The sequence below is a fragment of the Bombina bombina genome, chromosome 3 (assembly GCF_027579735.1).
Source record: "Bombina bombina isolate aBomBom1 chromosome 3, aBomBom1.pri, whole genome shotgun sequence".
NCBI lineage: Eukaryota > Metazoa > Chordata > Amphibia > Anura > Bombinatoridae > Bombina > Bombina bombina.
In genome coordinates, this window is record NC_069501.1 from 803,145,409 (window position 1) to 803,164,659 (window position 19,251).

The 19,251-nt window shown below is 36.0% G+C and overlaps 1 protein-coding gene across 3 annotated transcripts in view; it reads right to left on the bottom strand.

Moving 5' to 3' along the window:
- Positions 1–19,251, bottom strand: part of OCA2 (OCA2 melanosomal transmembrane protein) — a 739,048-nt gene that overhangs the window by 462,121 nt on the left and 257,676 nt on the right. For all 3 annotated transcript variants that reach the window (XM_053707724.1, XM_053707725.1, XM_053707723.1), the window contains exons 4-5: positions 8,147–8,335; positions 5,130–5,187 (exon numbers count right to left, since the gene is read on the bottom strand). In XM_053707724.1, the coding sequence (XP_053563699.1) occupies positions 5,130–5,187; positions 8,147–8,335 (247 nt within the window). The remainder of the gene's footprint in view (positions 1–5,129; positions 5,188–8,146; positions 8,336–19,251) is intronic.

The following is a 19,251-nucleotide window of genomic DNA, read 5'->3' on the forward strand; positions in this document are numbered from 1 at the left end:
TCACCCTTGTACTTGGATTAAGACTACCCTTTTCCAAGTTTATCTTCCATCCATGTGAAAAAAATGTGCCTGTACCAAGATATAGTCCAGGTAACGCACTACTGCAATACCTTGTGTTCTGGCAATAGCTAGAAGGGCCCCCAGAACTTTCGGAAATATCCTTGGAGCAGTAGCTAGGCCAAACAGAATAGCTATGAACTGGAAGCGCTGGTACAGAAAGGGAAACCTGAAAATGCTCCCTGTGTATCAGGACGTGAACGTATGCATCCTTCAGGTCTATTGTGGTCATAAACTGTCCTTCCTGAACCAGAAGAAGGATTGACCGTATTGTCTCCATCTTCGAAGAGGGAACACTCAGAAACTTGTTTAGGCACTTTAGGTCCAGAATTGGATGAAGAAGTTCCCTCCTTCTTTGGAATCACGAAAAAGTTTGAATAAAACCTCAAACCTCTTTCTGCTGTAAGTACCGTAATAATTACGCCTAGAGAGGAGAGATCCCGTATGCAACCTAAAAAGGCAGCCCTCTTTTCTGGTCTTGTAGACAGTCTGGAGAATAGGAATCTGCCCCTGGGCGGATGAGACTTGAATCCAATCCTGTATGCCTGAGATACAACCTCCAGGACCCAAGGATCCTGTACATCCTGGAACAAAGCGTCTGAAAAAAGAGACAGTCTGCTCCCTACTTGATCCGATCCCGTATAGGGGGTCGAACTTTCAAGCCAATTTGTTCTCTGCTGACTTCTTAGTCTGCTTGGACTTATTCCAGGACTGAGCCGGCTTCCAAGTACTCTTGGGCTGCTCGGACTTGGAGAAGGATTGTGTAATTGTGATTTGTCAGAACGAAAATGAGACAATTGCCCTCCCTTAGGCCTATTTTTTCTTGTCTTGTGGTAGGAAGGCACCTTTCCCTCTGGTAACCGTAGAAATAATGGAGTCCAGCCCTGGACCAAATAAAACCTTTCCCTTGAACGGAAGATGATAGAGTCTCTAATTAGAAGTCATATGCGCAGACCAAGACTTCAACAAGAGAGCCCGGCGGGCTAGGACTACAAAGCCAGGAGGCTTTGCATTTAGGCGAATAATCTGCATATTCGCATCACGGATGAAGGAGTTAGCAATTCTCAGAGCCTTAATTCCCTCCTGAATATCCTCGAGGGGAGTCTCCACCTCAATGAGCTCCGACAGAGTGCACCAGTTGGTAGCTGCACCAGCAACCGCGGCTACAGCTTCTGCCAGTTGAAATAAAAACACTGTATGTTAAAGGATTACTTTCTGTTATAATTTTTAAGATAAACAACTAACATATTAAAGTTAATAAACATTAATTAAAACCTACTGACCTATATTTTCTCCAAAACAAAGTTTCATAACGTTCTAAAAGTTATATCTTTTATTCGCCGATGATGTCACATTATCCTGCCCACTATTTTCAGCACTGCATGTTCAAAATACTTAAACCAATAACTTTGTGTTTAAAGCGCCATTTTGAAACCTAGGTATTGTAAACGGATTGGTACCGAGCAAAGGATACCCACGGAGTGGGTTTGGAAAACAATTAAATTTGCAGACAAGATTTCTGATATACGGTAGAGATATGTTAAGGAAATGCTATTGATAAAAAGCATATTTGGGGTAGTTAGTTAGTAACAGGCATAGAAAATATTTACTTAAAGGGCCCTTACAGTGGCCGTTTAAGACATTTTTCTCAGAAAAGTTTCCATTTTCTTATCCATAGGCTCTCTAAAAGAAGAACTATCCTCCAGAGGGATAGTAGTATGCTTAGCCAGCGTAGAAATAGTGCCATCCACCTTAGGGATGGAACCAGACATATGAGTTTTGTTTCGTTCCGAATTGAAATTCAGATGAATTTGTCAAATTCAGAGCTTGAGATCGATTCGAATTTCTGAATTACCATAGCACCGAAACTAATGAATAAATCCGAATTAGTTCGGATTTATTTGTTACATTCGGATGGCCATGGACTAATCACAATTATACTAGTATTGTACAGTATATTAGATTATATCACTCTGCTATGGGTTACACCTAATATTACAGAACATAATACTAGTCTAATACACAGCACATCCCACCTAACATACGGAACTTCCGAATTTATGAATCAAATCTGAACCGAATACATCCGAACGTATCCGAATTCAAATTGATCCGAAAACGAAATTTGAAAACATCCGAATCGATCCAAAACTAAACAAATTTTTCCAACACACAAAAGTCTAGATGGAACCCCACAATTCTAATTGAGAGTTAGGGACCGGGAATAATTTTTTAAAAGTAGACGAGGGGGAAGAAGAAGTTCCTATTCTTTCCCATTCGTTACTAATAATGTTTGCCATCTTAACTGGCACAGGAAAATTTAGAGGGACCTTCCTGTCTTCATAAACCCTGTCTAATTAAGGGATTTTAGGTTCCTCAGGGAGAATAGCCTCTGGAACCTCTAGCGTAGACAGAACCTCCTTTAATAAAAAACGCAGATGCTCAATTTTAAATCTAAAAGGAGGGTTCCTCTGCTGATGGAGGTTTAGAAACTGAAGTCTCTGACTCAGAATGTTCACCCTCTGAAGCTAGAGGTGAACTCATCCTCGGATAGCTGGGACATAGTAGCTAAATCCGAAAAATATTTAGAGGACTCAAAGTCAGGAGAACCTTTCTCTTGCGTTTGTTAGAGTGAGGTAAGACACTGACGATTGTAACAGCGTGGTAAAGTCCACAGGAAAAAAAGCCCCCTCCAGATGGAGGATTAGATGAGCCGCGGGGAACTGCATGTGGAGCAGGTAGTGTAGAAAGGGTAGTAATCTCTAGGGACCCAGAATCCTGAGAGGTAGACAGCTCAGAGGGGCTAATAGCACTATGAGTATTAGCAGGCTTGTCTCCTTTCTTAGACTTTAGAACAGTGCTTGGCAAATGGAACAAAATTGAGCAGGTGGGCAAACCACGGCCTTCCTCACAAAATAAACAGGATTATCAGGAGCGGAACCTTCTAATGTAATATCAGAGTCCTCCAAAGCTAGGATATATTCACAGAAAGACAGACAAAAAGTAAACACTTTATTCAAAAAAACGGCACCTTTATAATCCCAATGGCTGGGGCACTCACCACCTCCTAGACCCAGACAGCTAACAGAGAAAACACTCTCCTTAGGAGCGATGTTTGCAGCAAGATCGTAGAAAAGACGAAAAGACTGTACCCGATCACGTAGTGCATAGGACAGAACTTCCCCTGCTATGAAAAAGGCGCCAAGCTATTATGAGCTGCGCAACATACAAAAACGAAAGTGAAACCTGTTTGTTCTAAGCCAAAAGCACAAAGTCTATGAGCCCAAAAACCTTTCACCTAAAAGCAGTTATAAATAACCCCTTGCTGTTCAAATAATCTCCCTGAAGGAGATAAACCCTTGATCCTATCGAGGTATAAAGGAGCCATTCTGTGACCCTGTATAGCAAAATAATATATATATATATACATAAAATGATCTTACCTCCAGGATCCATGCTGTGAAACAGGCACAGCCTCTCAAGTGTGACACTGCTTGCTGTTACACACTCAACACTGATTGCACGGGAGCTGTTAGGCAGCAGTCTGGATAGGTTTGCAGAAAAACTTTCCCTGCATCTCCAGACTCTAACTTTTATCAATACTCTCACTGAGAGGTTGACATGATTACTTAAAACTCCAGTCCTTTCTTGAAAGGAACATACCCATTACAGGACTATTCAAATCTTCTGACACTTCTCTGCCACCTCCTATAGTGACGAAAGGCAAAGAATGACTGGGGGATAGGGGAAGTAGGAGGGATATTTAAGCCTTTGGCTGGGGTGTATGACTTCTCCTGGTGGCCAGGTGTTGTATTTCCCAACAGTAAGGAATGAAGTTGTGGACTCTCCCTGCCTTATGGAAGGAAAACAAGTTCCTTCCATAATTTCCCGGCAGCAAACAATTCTTTTCCATTTTGGATGGGCATTTTGGTAAATTGGCGGTGCCAACATGAAAAGTAAGGAACTTTATGTTTTATTATTTTTAATAAAATGCTGCACCTGTATATATAGTGCTTTATATGAGCTGTACTCTATATTCAAGATGTTGTAAACTAAACCATTTATGGATGATGAATTTGTATGTAGTACATTATATTTGCAAAAAATTTCAGTTGAATATAAAATTGTCTGACAACATTATATGGTTACTAATTATTATTCCAGATGACCAGGAGTGTTACCAAATCTAATTCAAGTAATTGTTGTTAAAAGCAATAATGATTAATAAAAATAAATAAATGACAAGTTCATCAATTCTACATGTCTACAATGTGATAGATTAATTACCAAAACCTCATACTATCTATCCAGATCAATCTGTTGATGCAGACTTTTTTACTTCCCTTGTGATGTGTCAGCATGAAGAGCACTGTCCAGGTGCACTGAGCTACAACACAGTGTGTAAAGACAAAACTGCAGACAATAGTACCATTGTTATGGAGTTTGTAAATAGGCTTTGCACTGCCATTTGCCATTATGTTGCATACACAACTTCATAAATGGGGAGTTAGTAGTTGCTGCCAGCAAACTCTTTCACAGAAGTCTACAACCAAAATTTAAACATTAGGATGGCTGTTTCTTAACCTGTCCACAACTTCAGATATTAGGTATGTCAATTATTTAGGTGATTGAGAAACCCAGCCCTCACGCATTTGGTTGCACTATAGGAATGGGACTGCAAACTCATTTGGTAAAGCAATGATAAATACAAGCCCCAAATGCTGTTGGAGGTCCTGAACATATGCGGACAGGTACCCTGTCTAGGAACATTGTCAACACACACCTTGATAAATGTGGGTCAATATCTAAACTTTAATATTTTATAATGGCATATTTACAAACACAATAAAAAAATTTTTTAAATTACAGTATAAAAATATCTTATAAAAAGTATATTTAATAGTTATTTACATAAGTAGGGAAGAACCTTCATGCAACATATACATGGGTACATTAAATATAGAAAATTGCAACAACATTAAACAAACACAGTGTGCAAATAAAATGGAAGCTGAAATTTTAAAATTGAAGTCTCAAAGTGCATAGTTACAAATTGCAAATGGTATACTCACAGAACAGACAACTGTAATGATGAACAGCACTGCAATCTTCAGGTTCTTTAAGAAGCACCTAGGAGGAAACAAATCAATACACTGACGTTTGGTCCAATTAATGATTTAGAAACTGCGTAGGAAGATATTCAGAGTATTTAATTTACACTGATGAACAGTGACTTCACTACTGCATTACACTTTTACAGAAAGCAATAATTTCTTTGTTATCAATAACTAAACTTCTGCAGGATTAAAGAGATATTGAATCTGCCATGTATTGTAAATATAGATGCACATGCCAAATGCTTTCTTAGCTACTTCAGAATAAAATACAAAACCCAACACAACTGCCAATTAATGCAAAAGGATTTGTGTATATTATAAGGGTATGGTTAAAAACTAAATATACTGACCGTTTAAAATACTTTTGTTGCTGTCTCTTAAACATAATAATAATAATAATAATAACAACAACAAGGAGATTAAAGAAAGTCCGAACTTTTCTAGTTACAAATATTTTACTGACCAGTAGATTTGCATAATCAACAAATGCATGATAAAAAGACAATGCAGTAGCACTTAGGGCTCCATGTACGAAGCAGAGAGAGCTGCTCCGGAGCCCTTGCAGGGCAGGTTCGCATATGCTTAGTTGTTCATCTTAAAATTAAATAGATTTTTTTTAAAAAAATAATTTTTATTGAGGTTAAAAATGCAGTATAACAGATAGATGATATTATAAAAATCATATAGATATGTAGAGAGAAAAACAGATCGGTTGCTTTAACCTCAGCAAATAATCAAATCTGTTCCATCACAAAAAATACTGAACATATTAGAGATAAACCTCACATTTTCTGCTTTTTAACCTAGGAACAATATAAATTATAGTAATATAGACATGTAGTAATATACATAAACATATGGTAGAAAAAGTATAGACTTTTCCCAAATACCAAAAAATAGAGTAAAACCCCCAAGGAGGGAGATAATTGTGTAATAGGCAGTATCAAACTATGTATTATATGATTTAAAAAGTACAAACATATTTTGTTCTGCTGTGGAAAAATCTACATGAATGTAAATTTTATATTAAAACATAATTTATAACATAATTTATATAGTTTAATATATTATGAACTTTATGTATGGTTAATTACGATCCCTATGAGTGCTGTTATTAGCACCAAATGTATGAATTTTAAATTGTTGCAGCTTTTATTTATAATTATTTTTTATATGTATCAACTTTTTATGTATATTTCCTATGTACATTTTTTCTGTACTCATTTTCTATGTATTTTTAGACATTTTTAATTTTTCAATAGAGTATATGTCTGTTTAGATCGCTCAACAGGTTTATGGTTTATTTGAAATTCCCATCCTATTATATTAATATTTTTGAAATTTTAATATTATAACAATCAAATTGGTCTCCTAAAATATATTTCAAAATACTAATAAATTTTTTTATTTTATCCCTCCATATATTCTATTTATGCGCTTCCTAATTTCTAATTTTTAAATACCCCTTTAATTTCTTGGGTATAAATATAGCAAAGAATTGTGATAGAGCTTGAGAAAGGCTAGCCATAGCTGAAACATGTTGCTCTAATTGTGGACCTGTTCTGCCACTGTAGTTGCATACGGATCACACAGCCATATTCTGCACAATCTGTTACAATAGACGCTGGGAAAATCTCGGAGGGCAAAGCTATTGGAGCAGTTCCGTTTCATAGAGGATCCTGACAGACGTAGATGAAACAGATTACTTAAACAGCTGATTTTGCAAGGTTGGGCCTCTTGCGCATGTGCAGTGAGTGCCACACGCCTCCAACAGCTGATGTTACGTCACCGGAAGTGACTTGGGTCCGGAATTTTTATGCGTCGAGACAAAATTTAGAACACAGACACAGTAATGTTATTTCCCTCCTCAGTTTAAGAAAGTTTACTATGAAATCTTGTGATATTTCAGTGAAATCTCATGAGATCACAGTAAAGCAAAGTGTGACATCAGCAATAATGAAGCTGCTTGGCTGGGTTTTTTTTTTCTTATTTTCAACATGCAGCTGACAGTAGCTGAAGGAAAACTGTTCACAGGGAACTTACTATTGTGAGGTAAAAAAAAACTGAGGTAAAATCTTCCTTGTTTACATAGAGGTGTACAGGTACTATTTTGTCAGATTTGTACAGTTATTCTGCATCACTTTCAGGGGATTTAGTATATGGGTAAAAGGTCTCATTAATAGAAATCTCTTCAATATATATAATTTATCATTGTAAAAGGAGGTTTCATTTTATTTCTGTTTACTTCTTTTGTGAAGGGTCCATTACTTTCCTGTCACAAACTTCAAACTTTTCTTTGAAGTGTTGCTAGGAGACATCTAATCTAGCTTCTGTCAGTTTATTGTCCATGTTCAGTAAGGACTTTTTCTTCAGGTGACAGTAGAACTTAAGTTTGGTAATGTCTGCTTGCTTGTTTAGCTGGAGGCAGTGGCTACATTGAGAATCAAAGTGTCCATTTACAAAAAAATCACAATCTGTTGCTTTTTTTAGGTTCAGTTTGCTTTCCATAGGTTCCAGTGAGGCCAGAAGTGTACTATTCCAATTCAAAGAATAGGGGGAAAAAATAGAATGTGTATGGTTAAACTACGGGAAAATGAGTCAAAACAAATAATGAAAGTATATTTCAGGATTTCATTACCATTAAAATTCAATATTTTATACTACAATCGCAAATGGTTTCACAACTAATTTACATAATGTTTTGTTATAATGAACCTGAACAGAGACTACTTAAAATCATTTCTTCATGGACGTTTTGTATGTTTAGGCTGACTACTGTAAATTAAGAGAACATTTAGCAATCTATTATATTTGCATAGTTTGTGGTCTACTTCTGTAATAAGGACATTTAAAAATAGAAAATAATAAATGTACAGGAATCTTATATGTTTCTACAAATTGGAAAATGTACTTTGTTGTGGATGCATTGAAGGTCTAATTCTAACACAAACACAACTAAATCTTTGCAATACCTAAGTCTTGAAAATTTGAACTTGTCATGAAGACTGTCCAGGACTTCGTATTTTTCCGAAGACATTGATCTTGACAAGGTACCAACTTCACTCCCAAGCCGATATCTTTGTTCAAATTCAGATGAGCTATTCTCCCATGATTCTCCACCAATTGTGAAATCTGGTTTTTCAAGGCTTATGTACTGCAACCTTTGAAAGAAATTGAAAACGTTAATATATATAGGTATTGATCCAGTGACTCTAAAATTAATGCTGTTTTGTTATAACCCAACTCTTTGTTGTATCATATGAAAACACACTAACAGTAATTTTGAGAAAAAAAACACAAACATTTTAAATCATTTTTACAGGTGCAACAAAAAGGAGTTCCCAAACTATAGGACTGCATTTTTTAAAATATACATTTGAAAATTTTCACACAATTAATGATAGCTTCCAGGTTTAATGCAATTGGTATATCTAATCAATGTAAACATTAGAATTTGTATGGACATTTAAAGTGGATGTAAAATGCTTAACCTTTTTCTTGTCTGAGGGTGCTAAAGAAAAATGCTAAGCAATTGATTTCAGCTCTCACTTTGGTAACTAAGTGGGTAATGCAATCATTTTTGTAAAGTGATTACATGGAGTTTAAATTTATGGAATTCTTTACATTGTCCTAGAATTGCAGTAATCACAGCGTACTTACTGCAGTGTAAAAGCACAATACAACTGAAAAGTTCCCTTGACAAGCAGAAGTATGTAAGAATGAATGAATCATTACTCATCCATCAGCAATTATTTGAAAGAGCAACGCTTATTTTCAGATGCAAAATAATGAGGCCTGCTTCATACAAACAAAAGCAATTGATCATGTTTACAATCAAATTTTAAATAGAGCAATCAACCACTTATAAAGCTCAAAGGCAGAGACAGGCAAACAAATTTTGGGTAATTAATAAAGCCTTTAGAAGCTTAAAAGAGATAGAAAGGTCAAATAATAATAAAATATATATATATATATATATATATATATATATACACACATACACATATATGGTATTTTGTCAAGTGATCAGTTGTCAGCAATGAAAGTGGTTGAACAAAGTTAGGTGTGTTTCAGATGAGTACTGGCAGTGGCTGTACACTCTTTAGAATTCAAATTATTTTGTAAATTTTACAAATCTATGAGTGCACACATTGCATTCTCTCTACACTACTCATCATTAGGGAGCAAACCCTTAACTATCATACTACCAGCACTTATTTTGTTCTGTGTTTGCCTTTGTTCTTAACTGATATGTGGGGTTTTTTGGTGGGGGAGGGTATTAAAAAAGGTGTAAAGATACAGATCATATAACACTAGCTGTTAGTATTTAGAAAGTATTAAAAAATAAATATATAAAAAAAAACCTCTTCCAGTAGTGAAGAGGCAGATGACACACAAACCAGTAGTAATTATCTGAAAAAGCAATCCATATATCTGAAATTTTCCTAAACAATGAAAATGATTTCACACAGAAATATGAAAATCAAAATGTATGCTTACCTGATAATTTTATTTCTCTTTCATGACAGTGGGAGTCATCACATGAAAATGACCCTACTGACCTCTAGGAGGAAGTAAACACTCTACAAAATATTAGAGTTTTAAATCCTTACCACTACCTTGAATCTTCAGTCATACCTATAGCCAAGCAGATGGAGGAAATAGAAAAGTAGGAAAGGAAGTGGGGCAAAACAAGTACTGCCACCACCTAAATTTAGAGAAAGAGTAGGGCTTGTGGACCTCGGAAAAGTCCCCGATCTGAGGGAGTTTTTTTCTGACCATGACTGTGAAGGAATTTAAGAACCACTTGAGTATAGGAAACAGCCACATGGAAAGAGGGTGTCTGAACCAAAAGATTATCCAATTAAGGAAGTACAGAGATTCCTTGGCTCTAACCATACACAACAGAGTTCTTAGAACCTTGGGAAATAATCTAAGTGCTGTCACGAGACTGAAAGAAAGGGTCATAAACCAATAATGCTCATATAGGAAAGCAAATCTTCACAAAACTGACATGATACCTGTGAATGAGGATATGTAAACAAACATCATTTAAGACTACAGTAGAAATGTCTCCATCTTGAAAATACAAATTTTCAGGAATCTGTTTACAATTTTCAGATCTAAGATAGGCCTAAAAGTACCCTCTATAGCAGGGGTGCCCACACTTTTTTGTGTTGGGATCTACTTTTCAAATGACCAGCTCAACGAGATCTACCCACTAAAAAAAGCACATATTTTCTTTAAAAAAAATGCTTTAAAATCCAAGCCAGCTCTAACTGTCATTGAGTTTGTGCATCAAAATGCATAATTTGATATTATATTGATGCTGTTTAACAAAAATATTTTGCCCCTACATTTATCGGGGTCGATTTATCAAGCTGCAGTGGACAGGGGCGCTCATACGCACCCCTGTCCGCCTCTGGAGTGCTGAATTCCGCTGTCGGAATTCAGCATTTCACACAAGCTCTATTTAACGCTCCCGTGCAATCTCGTCCCCTGCACACATACATTTTTAAATACATATTTATATTTAGCTATTAGATAGAGATTAGAAAGGAATATATGTTGGTTTGTACCTGTTATATAAATTATTACTAAGTAACTAAGCTGAATCAGTGCTACACCACCTTAAAGTTAATCAATTTTCCAATTTAAGAGAATTGCTTAGTTCTCTTGGTATACTATGATAATGAGTAATCCTAGGTGAACTCAGGAGCGTGCACGTGTCTTAAGCCATCTGGCATCAGTGCAAATGTTATACATATTATAGCAATGTTATAGATAGTTACACCGCTGCTATAGACTGCTATACCTAGGTATAGGTACCTAGGTTTAGTCTTCAACAAAGAATACCAAAAGGTCAAAGTAAATTGAAGTAAATTGGAAAGTTGTTTAAAATTACATGTTCTATCTAAATAATGAAAGATTAATTTTGACTTTACTGTCCCTTTAAGTAGAGAGAAGAGTGCAGGCTAATCCAATCTATTTCTTTAACTGCACGTGTGTAAACAGAGTTCTTGCTAACTAAGCATACTAGTTTGTGATTTGTTAGAAAAGGTTCTTTTGTTCTGGGGGACAGGAAAATTGGTGAAAAGAAAAAAAACAAAAAACAATAAGCTAATTTGACATAACAAAGCTGCATTATTCAATACAAAATGCTTCTCAGATAAAAAGGTACATTATAATACAACTTACAATTTATTTTTAATATCCCTGGAAAATCCTCTACTTTTAAAGCAATTAAAACTTCCCATAAGAAAGCATTAATATGTTCAAGCCTGAAGGACATATTCTGCTACAGAGCAGGATTCTGAGACTCAAAGTCTGTTCTCAGAGGAAGAATCCTCAGAATTATAAAACACCCTTAGGGGAACTTAGATGGGCCACTCCAAAATGAAATTCCCAATGAGCCAAAAAATGAACTCCTTCCAACCCTTGCACTGTGTTTAACAGCTGGAGGCATAACAGCCAACACTTAATATCAGAGTGAATATATTCCTTACATTTTGGAGAATGTTCAGAACCATGATAATCCAGAGACCCTGGTACATATAGTGTACATAGGTGAGCAGGGACATACACATGATAATTCTGCAAAGGTAAACACAAGCTGGAAGGTATGACTTTTTCAGAGGATCTCCCTTATAAGGATAAGCTGATGGACCAGAGAACAGGACTGCACTAGCTTGCTCCATAGTAAAAGTAAGAAAAGAGCTTAACAGATGTGCTTGACAGATCTGTTTAATAGTTAGGAGCTACTTAGAATATTTAGGAACCAGACAGTGGTATTTATAAATAGATATATGATTTTTAACCCAAAAACTTAGGGTTAAATACATTTGTATTCAATTTGATTAAAGAATCAAATTGGATAGATTTATAACACACGCCATCTGAGTTATTTTTGGTCTAAATTGAATTCACCTTATAGGGACGTATAGGTCGGGTTGGAACAATAATTTTTATAATTAATCCACTGTTATTTCACCTCCCTATTGCTCAGTCCCTACCTGATCGCTAAGTTCATATCCTACTATATATGTACTAAAGCCTCTCTGTGGAGCTCCTTCTACCCTTCCTTCTTTCATCTTGTTAAATATATTTGTACCCAAATTTCAGAAAACATACGGTCAGAGCATCTCCCCACCTCCACTGGCCCTAAGATCTCCTCCCAACATGCTGAAATTATTATAGCACCATAGTAACATGAACAGATTAAGACAGGAAGGCAAGCTAAAAAAGGAAATGGTTCTCAGATTGGTTAAAGAACCCCTCTCAACATGAGTAGATCAGCACTTTAGTATTAATCTCAGTCCATCAAGGAGTGAGATGAAAAGGATACGTGAAACAATAAAGAGGACACGTTCTCTTGGTTGCTGAAAAAGGTTCCCAGTACCAAAATGCATATAAGTTAAATATTTATATGGTGGACAGTACCATGCACACTGAAGATATTTTCTGAAACCAAATAATTTTCAACCAAAGCAAGGCCAGGCAGACCTAAACTAACCATACCTTCTGAAGACCAGTATGTCAAGCTAACATAACTAAAGAATACAAAATGCATGTACATCCATAATTCAAGCCCAGCTGAACCAAAAAAAATCCTACCGCAGTAAACAAATGCACAGAAAAAATACAACAGGTCTCTAAACAACTTCCACCGATAAACAAGTCTATATGCTTAACATGGACCAACCATTACAGACCTTTCTAAGTGAAAGACTAAAAAAATATTCTGTTTTCAGACAAATCAAACTCTACTATTGCAACCAAAAATGTCAGAGTTCATGCAAGCAGACAGCAACATGAAAGGCAGTATTTCTGCAAGCTAAACAATATCTAGTGCTCAATGATTTCTGTATTGTCTCATAAAAAATACAGAAATGTATTTAAATGCAATGAATGCAGAAGACTAAAGAGCTTAAAGCACCCAGGTTTAGCAGTGAAGAGATTAAAATAGGTCATAACAGGGGAAAAGCAGGAGGGGTAGAATAGTCTGCTCAACACTGTAAAGAAAATAACTTTTTTTTAATCAATAAGAGTTATATTTAAGTAAATATAATAGAATCACGTCATTGGTGATGTCACATGAATAATGATTTAACGGTTGACTTCCATGGAATGATATCAACATTACTGATGATTTGCTCAGCAAAGTATTTGGGAAGCGCAGACTTAGTGTGTTGTGCTTTAAGCAAGCAGGCATTTCTAAATTTGTGTTTTTCGAAAGTTTATATTGTATCATAGCAATAATTTTAAAAGAATCTTAAAATGTGTGTGTTCCCTTTTGCTCTCATCTTTTCTCGGTATGAAACACAGCTTTTAAAGCAAATATATATATATATATAACCCTGTCTTATTACTAGCTACATTTCTAAGAACTTTTTTTTTTTTTTTTTTTTTTTAGACAGCTCTTTTTATCTTCTTTATTGTGCAATTATAGCACTAATTGTGTGTTGCTCGTTTGCATCTGGCTTATAAGCACATCTCAAATTCTGTGAAATACACACTTTAAAGTTTTGTCTAGTGCTAGTTAAGAAACATATTAAAAACATCAAGCACCCTCTAGTGTAATTAACTTTCATTACACAGAGAATTAAGTAAAATATTTATATTCTGTACGACACCTTAAAATACTTTAAAATGCTCTTAAAATATTTACTTTTGCAGATGTCTAACATTACCAAGATAGTTTTCATTTGCTTTTATCTTTTTTACTCTAACCTAACTGAAAAATGCAAAATAAAAGTCTGCAAGCTTTGAAAAAATATTATTCTTTAATAGCAGACTATATGCATCCAATTATATAGCATGTGCTGGATCAGAGGTGGGAAACCATGCTGACACTCAAAAGCACTTTAGCAAAGGGACTATCCTGTGAGTTGTGAGACGTCTCTGATAGAAAGTAATGGGTTCGCTGTATAGTAGAACTTCTCTGGACAAAGCAAAGATAGCAGGGAACTAGTAGCACACTTTTCAATTTAAATACTATTATCATATTTTATCTTAAAACTACCTCTATTTTCTTTATTAATGAGCGTTTCTATTAGCGTAATAAGGATTTGCATATTTTTATACAATATCGCCTCCGGTTTGCCAGATAAGATTTTCTGAAGATCTTGTTTTAAGAACTTTTAGCTATGCCCATGGAATTGCCACTGTTCAGCCTACTAGTAGAGGCGATTAAATGATTTTACAATAAGCAATGCTTTGGATATGAGAATATATTTCAGGGTTTTTTGTTGTTGTTTTTTTTTCATGCGCAATTGTTCCTTTAAGGGACAGTAAAGTCAAAATTAAAACTTTTATGATTCAGACAGAACATGCAATTCTAAACAACTTTCCAGTTTGCTTCTGTTATCAAATTTGATTGATTCTCTATGTATCTTTTATTAAAGAATACAACTAGGAAGACTCATAAGAGCTCAGGAGTGTGCACGTCTTTAGTATTCTATGGCAGTAGTGTTTTGCAACATTGTATAAAAAAAAGCTGCAAATAATGTTGCAAAACACTACTGCCATAGAATACTACAGACACATGCACACTCCTGAGCTCTTATGAGCCTACCTAGTTTTATTCTTCAATAAAAGATACCAAGAGAACAAATCAAATTTAATAACTGAAGTAAACTGGAAAGTTGTTTAAAATTGTATGCTCTATTCAAATCCTAAAAGTTTAATTTTGACTTTACTGTCCATTTAAAATATGATTTTTGCCAAACAATCGGCTAGATTACGAGTTTGGCGTTAGCCATAAAAAGCAGCATTAAGGGGTCCTAACGCTGCTTTTTAACGCCCGCTGGTATTACGAGTCAGGCAGGTACAGGTGTACCGCTCACTTTTCTTCCGCGACTTTTCCATACCGCAAATCCCCTTACATCAATTGCGTATCCTATCTTTTTAATGGAATTTTCCTAACGCTGGTATTACAAGTCTTGAAAGAAGTGAGCGGTACAGCCTTTACCTCCAAGACTCCTACTGCATATAAAAGTCAGTAGTTAAGAGTTTTATGGGCTAACGCCGGAACATAAAGCTGTTAACTAAAGTGCTAAAAAGTACACTAACACCCATAAACTACCTATTAACCCCTAAACCGAGGCCCCTCACATCGCAAACACTATAATAAAATTATTTAACCACTAATCTGCCGACCGGACATTGCCGCCACCTACATTATACCTATGAACCCCTAATCTGCTGCCCCTAACATCGCCGACACCTACATTATATTTATTAACCCCTAATCTGCCGCCCCCAATGTCGCCACCACCTAAATACAATTAACCCCTAATCTGCCGACCGGACATGACCGCCACTATAATAAATGTATTAACCCCTAAACCACCACACTCCCGCCTCGCAAACACTATAATATTTGTTATTAACCCCTAATCTTCCGCCCCCAACATTGCTGCCACCTAACTACAATTATTAACCCCTAATCTGCCGCCCCCAACGTCGCTGCTACTATATTAAATGTATTAACCCCTAAACCTAAGTCTAACCCTAACACCCCCCTAACTTAAATCTATTTTTAATAAATCTAAATAAAATTACTATAATTAAATAAATTATTCCAATTTAAAACTAAATACTTACCTATAAAATAAACCCTAATATAGCTACAATATAACTAATAGTTACATTGTAGCTATTTTAGGATTTATTTTTATTTTACAGGCAACTTTGTATTTATTTTAACTAGGCACAATAGTTATTAAATAGTTATTAACTATTTAATAACTACCTAGCTAAAATAAATACAAAAGTACCTGTAAAATAAACCCTAACCTAAGTTACAATTACACCTAACACTACTCTATAATTAAATTAATTACCTAAACTACCTACAATTAAATACAATTAAATTAAATAAACTAAATTACGGAAAAAAACCCACTAAATTACAGAAAATAAAAAAGAAATTACATTATTTTAAACTAATTACACCTAATCTAATCCCCCTAATAAAATAAAAAAGCCCCCAAAAATAATAAAATTCCCTACCCTACACTAAATTACAAATAGCCCTTAAAAGGGCCTTTTGCGGACCATTGCCCCAAAGTGATCAGCTCTTTTAACAGCCCTTAAAAGGGCTTTTTGCGGGGCATTGCCCCAAAGTAATCAGCTCTTTTACCTGTAAAAAAATAAATACAATAACCCCCACCCACACACCCCTACTCTAAAACTCACCCGATCCCCCCTTCAAAAAGCCTAACACTACCCCATTGAAGAAGACCCTACCTTGAGCCGTCTTCACCCAGCCGGGCACCAAGATGGCGTCCCTCGAATTCCGATTGGCTGATAGGATTCTATCAGCCAATCGGAATTAAGGTAGGGAAAATCCGATTGGTTGATTTAATTAGCCAATCGGATTGAAGTTCAATCCGATTGGCTGATTGGATCAGCCAATAGAATTGACCTTGCATTCTATTGGCTGATCCAATCAGCCAATCGGATTGAACTTCAATCCGATTGGCTAATGAAATCAACCAATCAGATTTTTCCTACCTTAATTCCGATTGGCTGATAGAATCCTATCAGCCAATCGGAATTCGAGGGACACCATCTTGGATGACGTCATTTAAAGGACCAGCCATTCGTCGGGTAGTTGACGGCCTAGAAGGAGGTTCCGCGCCGGAGGTCTTCAAGATGGAGCCGTTCCTCCTCGGATGGATGAAGATAGAAGATGCCGCTTGGATGAAGATGTCTGTCGGTCCGGATGTCCTCTTCTGCCCAGATAGGATGTAGATTTCTGCCGGTCCGGATGTCCTCTTCTGCCCCATCGGATGACCACTGGTGCCCGGCTGGGTGAAGACGGCTCAAGGTAGGGTGATCTTCAATGGGGTAGTGTTAGGCTTTTTTAAGGGGGGATCGGGTGGGTTTTAGAGTAGGGGTGTGTGGGTGGTGGGTTGTAATGTTGGGGGGTATTGTCTTTTTTTTTTTTTTTTTACAGGTAAAATAGCCGATTACTTTGGAGCAATGGCCCGCAAAAAGCCCTTTTAAGGGCTGGTAAGAGAGCTGATTACTTTGGGGCAATGCCCCTTTTAAGGGCTATTGTAATGTAGGGTAGGGAATTTTATTATTTTGGGGGGCTTTTTTATTTGTATTTATTGTAATTAGTTTAAAATATTGTAATTTCTTTTTTATTTTCTGTAATTTAGTGGGGTTTTTTTTTGGTAATTTAGTTTATTTAATTTAATTGTATTTAATTGTAGGTAGTTTAGGTAATTAATTTAATTATAGAATAGTGTTAGGTGTAATTGTAACTTAGGTTAGGGTTTATTTTACAGGTACTTTTGTGTTTAATATAGCTAGGTAGTTATTAAATAGTTAATAACTATTTAATAACTATTGTGCCTAGTTAAAATAAATACAAAGTTGCCTGTAAAATAAAAATAAATCCTAAAATAGCTACAATGTAACTATTAGTTATATTGTAGCTATATTAGGGTTTATTTTATAGGTATTTAGTTTTAAATAGGAATAATTTAATTATAGTAATTTTATTTAGATGTATTAAAAATAGATTTAAGTTAGGGGGGTGTTAGGGTTAGGGTTAGACTTGGGTTTAGGGGTTAATACATTTAATATAGTAGCGGCGATGTTGGGGAGGCAGATTAGGGGTTAATAATTGTAGTTAGGTGGCGGCGACGTTGGGGGCGGCAGATTAGGGGTCAATAAATATAATGTAGGTGTTGGCGATGTTAGGGGCAGCAGATTAGGGGTTCATAGGTATAATGTAGGTGGCAGCAGCGGTGTCCGGAGCGGCAGATTAGGAGTTAATTATATAATGCAGGTGGCGAGAATGTCGGGGCGGCAGATTCGGGGTTAATAAGTGTAAGGTTAGGGGTATTTAGACTCAGGGTTCATGTTAGGGTGTTAGGTGTAGACTTAGAAAGTATTTTCCCATAGGAAACAATGGGGCTGCGTTGCAGGTGGTAGGTTTTTTTCAGCCGTCTCAGCCCCATTGTTTCCTATGGGAAAATCGTGCACGAGCACGTTTTGCCAGCTTAGCGCTACCGTAAGCAACGCTGGTATTACAGTGAGAAGTTGCGCTAAATTTGCTCAACGCTCACTTTTCTGAGGCTAACGCAGCCATTCAGAAAACTTGTAATACCAGCGTTGTTTAAAGTGAGCACTGGAAAAAAAAGGCTCGTTAGCAACGCAAGTTTTTAACGACAAAACTTGTAATCTAGCCGATTGTTTTTCTAATGTTTAATGAGCTTTAACAATGCAATTATTTTTACAGAGTCTTCATTCAATTCTACATTTGTTTCATTTGATTTTTACATTACTATTTTTGTGAGTCATATTGTAATAATTACATCTCCTTAACATAACTAAATGCTGGGAATACCCATTTGCTAAGCACATTGTTATCAAGGTAAAAACTGTCTTTAGTGAATTCCACCAGGGGATTCATAGAATTGGCGAGGTTTTATAGAGAATTTCACAAGCCCTGTTTCTCTTAAAACTATAAAAAAGCTCCTACGATATCACTGAACTGTTCATTATGAAAATATTCCTGTAAACAAAATTAATATGATTGTATTTAATTATAAAATATTTGTCCAAACGTTCAAATGACTGGTGTTGGTGATCAATAATCAATATAAAAATGTACTGTGCCACCATAAAATGATTATTGAACTAAGCTTTCCACTACATGTGTAGGCTTTTGCCTAGGGGTGCGTTAGGGTCTACTTAGACCTAAACAAAAGGTACCTCTGTTTGAAGAACCCTTCTCCCCAAAGAAGCCTCAGCTTAGGCAAAAGTATCAAATTTAAAAAAACTTTGAAAAAGTATGCAAAGAGAACCAAGTTGCAGCCTTGCAAAACTGTTCCACAGAAGCTTAATTTTTAAATGCCCAGGAAGAAGAAACAGCCCTCATGGAATGAGCAGTGATTCTCTCAGGAGGTTGCTGTCCAGCAGTCTCATAGGCCAAACAAAAAATACTCCTTAGCCAAAGAGAAAGAGAAGTAGTCATAGCTTTCTGACCCTTGCGCTTCCCAGAAAAGCAAACAAAGCAGAAGACTGACGAAAGTCCTTAGTCGTCTGGAGATAGAAC